Source organism: Armigeres subalbatus, chromosome 1 (genome assembly GCF_024139115.2).
Source record: "Armigeres subalbatus isolate Guangzhou_Male chromosome 1, GZ_Asu_2, whole genome shotgun sequence".
Taxonomy (NCBI): Eukaryota; Metazoa; Arthropoda; class Insecta; order Diptera; family Culicidae; genus Armigeres; species Armigeres subalbatus.
Genome location: NC_085139.1, coordinates 177,813,423 through 177,825,376, shown reverse-complemented (window position 1 = coordinate 177,825,376; position 11,954 = coordinate 177,813,423). Strand labels below are relative to the sequence as shown.

At 35.9% G+C, this 11,954-nt stretch overlaps 1 protein-coding gene across 1 annotated transcript in view; it reads left to right on the top strand.

Moving 5' to 3' along the window:
* Window positions 1-453: 453 nt before the first annotated feature.
* LOC134205559 (putative uncharacterized protein DDB_G0279653) overlaps window positions 454-11,954 on the top strand; it is a gene marked incomplete at its 5' end in the record, with an annotated part of 128,451 nt that continues 116,950 nt past the window's right edge. Inside the window, 2 exons of the mRNA XM_062680890.1 lie at window positions 454-756; window positions 816-1,161. Of these exons, the coding sequence (XP_062536874.1) occupies window positions 454-756; window positions 816-1,161 (649 nt within the window). The remainder of the gene's footprint in view (window positions 757-815; window positions 1,162-11,954) is intronic.

The following is an 11,954-nucleotide window of genomic DNA, read 5'->3' as shown; positions in this document are numbered from 1 at the left end:
TTTATGGAGAACATTGCAGGAATAAAGCCAAAATGAATTATTATTTGTGGAATATTATTGATTCGATTATTCATCTCATGAAAAAAAATCAGTACCATATAAAGAAAGAAAAAAGATGTAAATTTCGTTACTAATTTTTTTTTAATTACGGTTTTTTTCACACTGTCTTCCTATAGAAATTATGATAAAGCCTGAAAGAGTTGTCTTCTCTAGCATTATCATTTCAAAACCCATGACCACAGACAAACAGGCATAACATATTGAACATTTACTCATCAAATTCATCGTCATTTTAACGTCATTTTCAATTTTACAGAAAAAGTTATACAAGATTGCTATCTTCTACGGTTAAAAAACGCTAAACTATAATCTCCACAGTTTTTTTTTAATTCGAATTTAATATTGTATAATACGGGATGAAACTGTATTCAAACGCATTTTTTTCCTATTTCAGTTCAAGTTGAAGTCCATTCTAGCAGCAGCGGGGCCGCCAGTGGTTCGGACGAAGACCTATCGGTGTCCTCTTCCAATTCCGGTGTCGAACGAAAACCACCCGAACCCAATCGAACAAACCCCAAAACACAGCATGATCACGACTACGAAGACATTTACTTGGTCCGAGAGGAGGCTCGCTATGGCACGAAAACACGAAACGGAACCGGTCGAAGTAGGTCCAGGGACAGTGGTTCCCACAGCCGATCGGCCAGTGCGAGCTCAAACCGAAGCAACGACATCATCATGCAGCTTACCAATCAGGTATTATCAAGTGACATAAGTTTCTATTAAAATATTATAATAAAAAAAAATATTCACAGAATGTAAGCAACAAGGAGCAAATGTTAATTAACAAACGAAACAATCTGTACGAACAGCAGAATAAAAACCGATACGATTCACCGAAGAACTACAAAACGACGAACCTTAGCAAGGCTAACAAAAATGCCAGCCATCATCAGTCCAACCGTGAGTTGAGCCTAGCATCATCGCGCAATGATAACGCTTACGAAAGCGTTTGTTCGCCGGAAGATACCCACGAGCGAACAAAGCTTGCCCAACGCCATTCTCTGCCACATGGTGGCGCTGTGGTGAGCGGTAATGGCAACGCAAACGGTGGTAAGCAGGTGAAACGCAGTGGATCGATGAAAGGAAACGAGAGCAAAGGTAAGTGCTGATCGTGGAAAAGCTTTCGCTGTGCGTGGTATCGCACGCTTTTTCTTTTAAATTATGCTTTTTTCATTCGGGTGGATGCCGGATCATGAGCGCTGGACCTAGTCCAGTGATCATCGGCATTTGCAACGATTACTGATGAAATGCTACTTACACTATAATCTATAATAGCTTGCAAGTTTGTAGTTAATATTTTCGCGCCCATAGTGTATGTAGAATACTGCGTCTTCACACCTTCATTGAATTGTTTCAGCAGCAAAATGCAATATTTGGCACATCTGTATGATTCCATTGGACTGCAAATAGAATCAATTTTGAATAGAAATGGTTAAGCTTTTGAAAACAATCAAATAACTTTTGATTAATATTTATATTATATCAAAACAATTTAAGCTATGCCAAATTATTTTTGTTCTAGCATTTTTCTTAAATGCGTTTCCTTCCTATTGAAATATTTGAAAGGGTTAACAAAGGTTTTTATCGTTGGTCAAGGTTTTATCAGTGCTTATTGTTAATTTAACAATTATTGTTGACAGAATACTAATAATATTACCCATTGAAACATATTATTGATTGAATTGAAAATATATAATGTTGCTCCAACAATAAGTTTGAACGATTCAACACTCCCCCGATTGATTTAATAATGTTTAGGCCGTTACAAATATTTAATTGACTTTTTGTCCTACTAGTCTCCTTTCAAGGCGGGGGGGGATAATAAAAAATAAATATTAAAATGAAAAAAATCAAAAAACTCCTCGGATTTGTTAAAGAATGTTTCGAAAATCCTCAAAATTATCCGAATGTTATTTTGTTGCCTCCTCAAAATATCATTTTTTGCAGGCATTGCAATATCATCTGAGCACAGGATATTATCTTTGCTTGTGCAAAGATATTATCCCTAATCGAAGAGCACTCTGGAAAGATATTAACATTTGAGTGTTCGATGATGATCCGGATAGCCAGCGAGATTCGGGGTTTGTTCGCGTTGCGAAGGTGTTGCTACAACAAAAGCTGTGAAAAAATGTTTCTCCATGACGAACATTGCACTTTGTTTACTGAGCGGATAGATAACTAAGATCGGTATCCCATTATTTCATCAGTATCTTTGCTCAAAAGATCGAATGATGGGATGGTTTGCAATGCCTGATTTTTTGACAAAAAAAAATCCGAGGGGGGGGAGACAAAATGGATTTTAAATATTTGCATCGGCCTTATTGCTGTTTGAATACTATTTTCACGTTCGAAATAATGATAAAATATCACTGGCGAAGTTAAAGTGGGGCACGTGACCTACGAAATTGTTTTTATTTTCTGAAATTCCAAAATATACGACCATATTTTTCTGAAAAATAAAACTGATATAGGGTAACGGTATCAATAGTGGAGGTATTAATAGATCCACAAAATAAAACATTTTTTTTTAAATTGATAATTATGGGAAATTTACTGCTTTAATATCTTAGTCAACAGATAAACTAATAAATTTGCTAACAAAAATGAGATATATGTCATTTAACATCAAAAATTACCAAATATTGCTTGCACCACTATGGGTACACTGTTCCTTTAGTGGCGGTAAAAATTAATTTTGGTTCCTATAGTGGTGCTATCCATTAGTTTCTTATGAGACTCGCCACTATTGGTGCAGTTGCTCCACTATAGGTGCAAGGGAGTCAATTTTGTTAAGGAAAATAATTGTTTTCAATAGTTTTACTAGCGAAATCTTAAGATAAGTTGCATTTAACAGGATAATTAAAGCACGACGCATCAACTGAAACCATCGTAAACTATAAAAATATGATAAATATCACTACCTCCACTATTGGTGCTACCTCCACTAAGGGTACGGTTACCCTATCAATTTTGATTAATGCTAGAGAAACTTCAGAAAGAATTCTTGAAGCATCTTTCGTAGAAATTCCTGGAGAAACTTCAGAAGACATTCCTGAGAAAAATGTTTGAGGAATTCCTACAGGAAATCATGAAGAAATTCCTGGAGGAGTTTCTGAAGTAGGGAAATGCGAAAAATTCTGTAGAATTTTATCGGGAATTTAGTTAAAAATTTCTTCGAACATTCCGTAGAGAATTCCTTGATACATGCTTTTGAATATTCCACAGGAATTTGTTTTCCGGATATCCTTTAAGGTTCTTCTTCAAAAATTTCTTCAGGAGTACATTCCAATTAATTTTTCGAAAATTTCTCCACAAAATACTCCAGAATTTTTTTGAGTGCTGAAAGTGCTGAACATGAAAAACAAATTTCGCTAGGAATTCTCTTGTACATTCTTACCTTCGGAAATGCCTTTGTAAACTTTTCCAGAAATTTCTTCGGAAGTCCCACCAAAAAATCTTTCGAAACTTCTTCAGTAAAACGTACAATATTTCCGAAAAATATATCCTTCCGGATTTCCTGCAGGAGTCAATCCGGGTTTTTTTTGGAAGTATTCTTTGGAATATTCATTACAGAAGCAAAGGAATTCTAAGGAAAGTTTCAGGAAAAAAATCCCAAAAGAATTTTTAAATAAATTTTCCGAAGGAATTCTCAAATCCGTATGATTCTCAAAGAATTTCTGAATGAAGAGATGTGTGAAAGAATTCTTAAAGGAATTTTCTAAGAAAATTCTAGAGGATTTACTGAGGAGTTGCTAAAAAAATTTCCGGACGAATATCCGAAGAATTCCAAAAAGAATTTCCGAAAGATATCGTGGAAGAACCTTGATAGAACTCTTTTAAGAATTTTTAATTGAAATGATGCTTTCGACTGCTGTGCTCAATTTTGTTTGACTATTATCTGCTCTTTCAGTCTTATAAAGCAGCTAAAACGTTATTGCATCTATTTTCCGACGTTTCGGTGTATATTTCACCTTCTTCAGGGATTTAGAGGCTACGTTTTGTTGTGTATGTGTGTGTTCTGTCTGACATAACGTTGTCAATTAACAATGGCGTCTCACTACAGTTCATACGTCACCACATTTTTGCACTGCACTGTGGTTTTCGAAATATTTCCTGTGGTATTTAAGCTTTATCCCACCTATACTCGCGATACAAGCTTCCCTAGATTTATCGCCCGCGCACTAGTGATGGCGTGTCTATCTGTCCATCAAACATCACAATTTTGTAGATCTGGTCATTTGTGTATAACATTGATATAAGAATTCTAGGAAAAATATACTCTTTTTTCAAATGTTGGTCCACATTAATGTTAGATTATGCTAAATTGTTTCCTATACACATTTTTATACGTCCAAAATGTGTCGTTAATTGATGATAGGCTGCTGAACCTATATTTTGCGCTGTAGGCATAAAACACGCTGATAAATTTTCAATCAATATGGACATGAAAAAAGTTTTTGTTAGAAAAACTTTTTTTCCTTAAATATGTCACAGCAACATTAGTTCCAGAAAAGTTAGATAACTAAAATACCTATCTGCAAAAACAATTTCATCGATTTCTGAGATGAGGTTTTTTTGTAACATCGGTTTTAATTTTTAAAACTAATTTTTTTCTAGTGTAGAAATAATTTTTTTTATATTTTTCCAAAAAACTTCAGGGAATTTCAGGACAGTCCGCCGTACAACACTTTTTTGTAAGTCTTGTCATTTTAGAGTTACATCGATTTTTAAAAAATCGGTGAAAAAAAATTAGGCCCTCATCAAATGGTACTCTTGACAATGTTTGATAAACTAAGTATGCAGAGTGGTTTAGGAATACCATATCTTTATGCCCACCAAGTTTCATTCGATTCTGAGATGGTGCTACCAACCGCTGGTCGAGCTGGCGCGAAATTCGTCCAATCTTAATTAATTATTCTTCATGTTTTAGGTGTTTTATTTATGAATAGCTGCAATATAACTAAGTAACCTATAACATAAGTTGGACCTCGAATGATAGCAAAAATCGCTGAAAATATATGCTAATATGCCAGTAAATTTCCCTTATACGTAAAACGTGTCAAATGATATGCAATAATTAATGTATTACTTTTGCATTCTGTTAAATTATAAGAAAACATTACAGTTCTCTACTCTTGTGCGCCAGATTTATTTAATTTCTTCAAAATAATATCCTTGAATTAATTTTTTTTTTATGAGCATGATGACCGTGCATTTCGTAGTTGCTACTCCGTGATCGACCAAGACAATCGCAATTGCACAGGGAACCAATGGATGGAAGCATGGGATTTGCTCTCCAACCTCAATATGCAAAGTCCGAGAGCTCTAGTATTTTTGGATCCTATAATATCCTTGAATTAATTTAAAAAAAAACTCAGATTTTTTGGCAAACAATTTTAATAAAGCATGAATTGGTGTAGTTTCCCGCTACCTGTTTCTGTAACATGAATAAAATCTCTATGGCGATAGAATTCTTAAGGTGATTATACAAACTTGATGAGTTCCAATGTTTTCTACCCCTTGAATGTCGAAATAAAAAGAACTCAGGCCGCTTTTACCGAGCGCAAAATACTGGTATTTTTTTCAGGTAATTTTTTGACGAAATGGCATTCGATGAAATATACCAAGATTATTCATACAAAATCTGCTTTCGTATAGTTGTTGATGATGATGATGATGGTCCCGCCACATACCCCTACAAAGGTTTGAGCTAGACGAGTTATCTTTCAGATAATTAATTAAGATCAATTTAATCAGATTTGCCAATAACAAAAAAAAAGATCCGATTATTTAACAGATATACATTCTAATACTGTCCATCGCTATACAGTGATCGTTCACTAATTGGGGCACGACCTCACCCCAACTAGCGAATGCCGTTCGCTAATTGGGGCGTTTTGACAAGCGTCAATGTTGTTTACTTTTTGCATTGAACAAAGGAAAAATTTACGCGCCAGAAAATATCGATCCCGCCAAACACGGAAACAAAACGTCAACGCGTTTTTGAAATCACATTCTGACGTTTAGCTGCTTTTTAATTGGGTTTCGCCCCAATTAGTGAACCCCCAACTAAAAAGCGCCCCAACTAGAAAAACCCCAATTAGCGAACGTTCACTGTACAGCAAAAAACTAAAAAAAATGAACTGCAGTTTTGATTCACTTGATCACACTTAGCAAACACCGGTAGTGATACCTCGAGGTCTACAGAAATGCAAAACTTGTGATACCTCTCGCACAGATTTCAAAAGCTTCGCCAGGAACCGCTTTACGTCTTATCAACAAAACCGCGTTCTACATCTCGGAAGTATCTTTCAGCATTTATTTTGATTTTCGACAACAAAACGCCTAAACTTGTGATACCTCTCCGTCGATATCAAAAGTTCGTCTTCTATCGCGTACAAAGACAATCTACCAGGTAGCCAAGGCCAATCATCTATTTCCACTCATTACTACACTCAGGCAAATTGGCTATCGAATATCATAATTCTGCCTTTTGGAAATTTGCCACAAGTTTTGGGTTTAAAATTCAAAAGGACTCATTATGAAATAAATTTTCATGGTCAATACAAAACATAACATTTTCTTAAGTCTGATTTATGAAATCACAATGAAGCATTATGAACGCTGTACGCTAGACATGAATAAATCCATAACCTCTACCTTATGAATTGCAGAAGTAGCATTTGGAGCCCATAATCACGCCTTATGAATTTCGTAATTCTTATGAAATATCTTAATGAATTCATAATGCGAATTTATAAATTTATTATTGCATTTTCCAATATATTATCGATCCATAATGCTGCATTATGAATTCCTAAATTGAGCATATTGAAAATTTTCTCGAATTTAGACCATGTGCTTAATAGCAGAAAATTAAATATGTAATTAAAATATTTGATTCATTCATGGTTATGCGTGATTTCAAATTCGCGTTTCGGCTTAATCGAGGACATCGAGGGGGTATGAATAAGTGAGCAGTGTCGGAAACGTTACAAAATCTACATTCGAAGAAAAATTTATGTATCTTATTCGAATTAAAACTGATACTTTGCATAGGTGCAATTGTTATTTCACCGTTGAACACTTATGTTATTCACCGCTGACACTTTGAGAACACTTTCACTTTATCTTTTCTTCAAACCGCCTCGATGTCAAATTCAGCCGCACGACTTGAATACTTTGCACTATGTGAGAACATGATTCACTTGACAGAAGCTTCTTCCTTCCGATTAGGGTAAATAAAATGAGCATGATGTTTTTCATAAAATGCATTATGATTTTTTTCATTTTAGCTTTGAACAAAGTACCAGAAGGTGCCTTATGAAATTCATTACATGCGACGATTAACAACATACGTACCAATAATGAAGTCTAAAGCGCTCAATATGAAAAGCATGAGGAAAGCATGAGCATGATTCATAATTTTTGCCTTATGTATTTTGTATGTTCATTTGCCTGAGTGTAGTCATTCAAAATTCACTTTCATCCATCACGCAAACAACTCAAAAATGTCAATGATTGGAATAAATTATAAACAACTTATATCTGTATTGCGCGCGCGAGGCTCAAACTTTTGTAGACTACACAAAAAAAGATTCAATTTAAAATTACGTCAACAATATAAAATTCATCATCATCATCGAGGCGATCGTTGTAGTCAATTAATGCCTCAATAAATAAGAAATAATTCAGATTAGGGGAACTGGGGGTAGGACGCCCACGTTAAGGAAAATGCCATTTTTATCAATGAAAACCACCATTTCAGCCAGTTTTCATCAGCGCATACTGAAGAACAGCATATCTGCGACTGACTACCGATAACAGATATCTAATTGTCCATTTTATTGCACAGAAATTTGATTTTTAAAAGCACCTGAAAAAATGATTTTGAAACCATGCGGGGTGAGATGCGCCAGTGGATGGGTTAAAACGCGCATGTGCTTATCGTACTGATTTTCATTTTAATTGCCTACATTAAGGCAATTAACCGAATGTTTCAGCTGTTTCGGTCATACGAAATGAGCATGGGCGTAATGCCCCACACCGACCTCAGAAGTTTGAAGGCCCATAAAATCGCTTTAAAACCATTTTTGACGACGATTTCGTGTGGAACATAAAGAACACGAGTAAGCAGCATGGCTCATGGCTCAATTATTAATTTATCAATGTATAACAGCGACAGAAAGACTAAATTCCACCGAGCTAGAATTGCATCAAAACACGCAAAAATCGTTTTTTCGAGTTTTTCATGTATAACTAGAGAAAAATCATGAAATATATGTATCCAATGGCAATATTTTCATTGCTTTATCGTATAGACTATTGAAAATAATCAAAATGGGGATATTTAACCTTATTCAGGGGTGGCGCGTTTTAACCCCTATGGGCGTGCTACCCCCACTTCCCCTACACCTAAACATCCGTTGGTCACAACTTCGTCAAGATTTAAAGTTAGTCAATTATAAAAACTTGTCGAGCAGCCGTTCAAAAAGCAGTTTTGATGTGTGAAATACATTGTCTCTTAAACTGTGTTAGTGTTGCTGCACGTTTGATCTGTGTAGGCATCGAATTGAATACATATACCCTTGAAAAACAATGAGTTTTGTGAAGCACCATGTAAAAAGAAAGGCGTTCTTACTTCATCCGCGTGTCTTGTATTATACCTATGTATGGCACTTCCTCTTTGAATTCGATCACACAAATATAGAGGCAGCAAACCATTAATTACTTTAAAAATGAACACCATAGTTAAATATACAATTCTTTGCTGACAACCACTGCAAGGCGTCCAACAAAAATGTTGAGGAAGTGAACCTATTGCATCTCAAAATCAAACGCATTATTTTATTTTGCAAACGCTGTAATCTCGATATTTGTGTTTCACTAGCCAGAAAAAGGATGGAAGGGCAAAAGTCGAGATGAGGGAAGATGATTGATTTATACAAATATATTTTACTAGCAATCGTTAAATCTTTTTTCAATCGGCATAACATTCCGTACTTCTTGGCAATTTTCTTGATGACATTGTCAATATGGGTACCAAATTTTAGCTTGTCATCAATAATCACGCCAAGATATTTAATTTCCCGCACGCGATCAATCGTATCATCATCTATTACAACAGAGACGTCTGCATTTAATCGATTCCGTGAAATTACCATGAACTTGGTTTTACTAATATTTAATTTCAACTGTTTGTATTTCAATCATCTACTTAGAGAACGAAAATCTTCATTCAACTGTTGGACGGCGTCATCTAAATTCTTAGCTGCAATGATATAACGGTATCATCAGCTAAAAGATTTATGTCACAAAATCGTAAAACTCGCCGCATGTCATTGATGCACATAAGGGGCCCCACACACGCTCCGGCGTGTTGCACAACTTTGACTCCGCCCCATGAAATTTCGTTCGGTCGGAGAGAAGTCGGACCGTCTGTGGGCAAGTTGTACTATCCTACAGTCGTACAACTTGCCCACAGACGGTCCGACTTTATTCCGTTCGAAGCTAAATTCATGGGGGCGAAGTCAAAGTTGTACAACATGTCGGAGCGTATATGGAGCCCCTAATAAATAAAATGGGCCGTGTATTATTCCCTGTGGCACGCCGAGAGTGTTCTCCACGGGAATCGAAACAAAATCATTAAAGGCAGTCCGCTGAGTTCTGTCAGCCAAATAGCTTTCAAACCATTTGTATGCAGAACCCGAAATTCCAAAGCGCTTGATTGTTTTCAGCAACAAGGGCCGAGAAATTGTCTCAAAAGCGCGTTTCAGATCCAAAAACACAGCACCAATCGTATCTTTACGCTCCATTTGTTCTTTCCATTTTGCCAATACCAAATTCAATGCGGTTTCACAAGAATGGCCTTCTCGATATCCCGATTGTTCCGGTATCAGCAAGCTATTGGTATTCAAATAAGTTAATAGCTGGCCTTTAACAACTAGTTCTAAAATTTTCTCTAATGTGTGCAACATGTTGATGGGACGAAACTCTTCGGTTTTAATCGTTCCAGCAACTTTTTGTATAGGAATCACAAGAGATTCCTTCCAAACTTGTGGCACGTGCCCAGTTTGCAATGATTCATTAATAAGGTCCAGCAAGTTGTGTCCGATGACTTCAAAGCTTCTTGTATAACATTTGCGTTTACATTATCTACTCCAGCCGTTTTTTCCCATATTAAAACAAATTTCCCTATGTTATTCCATTGTTATTGGGTGAAAGCCTTCAAATCTGCAATTAACATTAATCGGCTGCTTTATTTCATCGGGTTCATCAACTAATGCAATAGATTGGTTAATTGATGAAACACTTTCTACGAAATATTTATTAAAACTATCTGCAATTACGTGTTCTGATTGCTCTAATGTGCCATTAATGGTTATGGACCGCGGTTTACAAGAACTAGGTTTCATTAAAGATTTTAAAATTGTCCATAACTCTTTGCTGTTGTTTTGATATTGATCAATTTTCCTCTGAATGTATTCGCAACGTGTGCTTTTCATAGTTTGCGAATATTTGTTCCGCGCCACCTGATACCTATTCCAATGATTATCACTATTACTTCTACAAAACTTTTTGTACAATTTATCTCTTTTACGCCTCAGACGCAATAGATTTAAATTGTACCAGCTGTTCGAGTTATTTAAAGATACATACTTGTGTTTAACTAATTGATTGGTACAGGTTTTTAAAACATCAGTAAGAACAGCTGATTTCTGATCTAAAGAACCGGCATTTGAATGAAAACGCTTCTTTCGACAAGGTCCGAAACAGCTTGTTTCGAATATTTCCTCCAGCACTTTAATTTTATTACATTACTATAATTACTACTATTGTCATCAACGTTAATCACTGATGTTTTTTTTTCTTTACTAATAGAATCAAAGTTAGAATAAACATGGTCAATTAATGTCCTACTGTGCCGGGAAATACGCGTATGTTCAACAACGTTTTGCTTTAAATTGAAAAAATCTGCTAATCGTTTCAAATGATTCGAATCATGGATGTCACACCAACTGATATTAAAATCACCAGCGAGTATATTTAATTTACTAGGGTCAATGAACATCTCCAACTAGTTCTCTAAAATTTCAACAAAACGCTGGTCACTTGAACTGGGAGAATGGTATAAAACAGCATAATTACCAGTCTTCATGCCACGAACAACTGTAATGCCCAAGAACCAGTTTCCGTCACAGACTTCGTTTAATTGAAGCTGAAACTGAACTGATTCTTTGACATAAATAGCAACACCGCCAGTGTGTCTCGAATGTGATAAGCAAGCAGCCACACTGTATCCCGGAATACTATACTGATCAAAAGCTTCCATGTCATGTTGATTCGACCAAATGTTCGTTTGACGTAATGTCTTTTCGACCAAATGTCCTACGTCTCTAGTGGGCTGAAAAATCCTTTTCGACTAAATGTCCATTCGACGTAATATCCTTTCGACTAAATGTCAATCGACGAAATGTCTTTCGACGGAATGGTACAGATTCTGCGTCACCACCGTTTCAACCCAGGGGCTCTGTTGTTTTTCAGCCGGCCAATCTCCCCGTACAGGGGCAACGCCGACGACCCCAATAGCAGAAATTGGTATGAGCTAGCCTTTGCATAAGTAGTAAAATCCCAAAAAATAATACCAAAATTATTGTGCAAAATACTTATTTCAATACCAAACGAATAATAATTTGTGATGCGTTTGGTATTGTAATACAGGTCGGACTCGATTATCCGGAGTATCGAATCTTTTTCACTCCGGATAATCGAATCACCAGAAAAAAAACATCAAATTTGCAATTAAATAACGAAAAACTTACGTTTTATTTTACTGGCAGTAGTGTTGTCAAAAATAATTTAGGAAAAACCCTGAATAATCCACCTAGCGG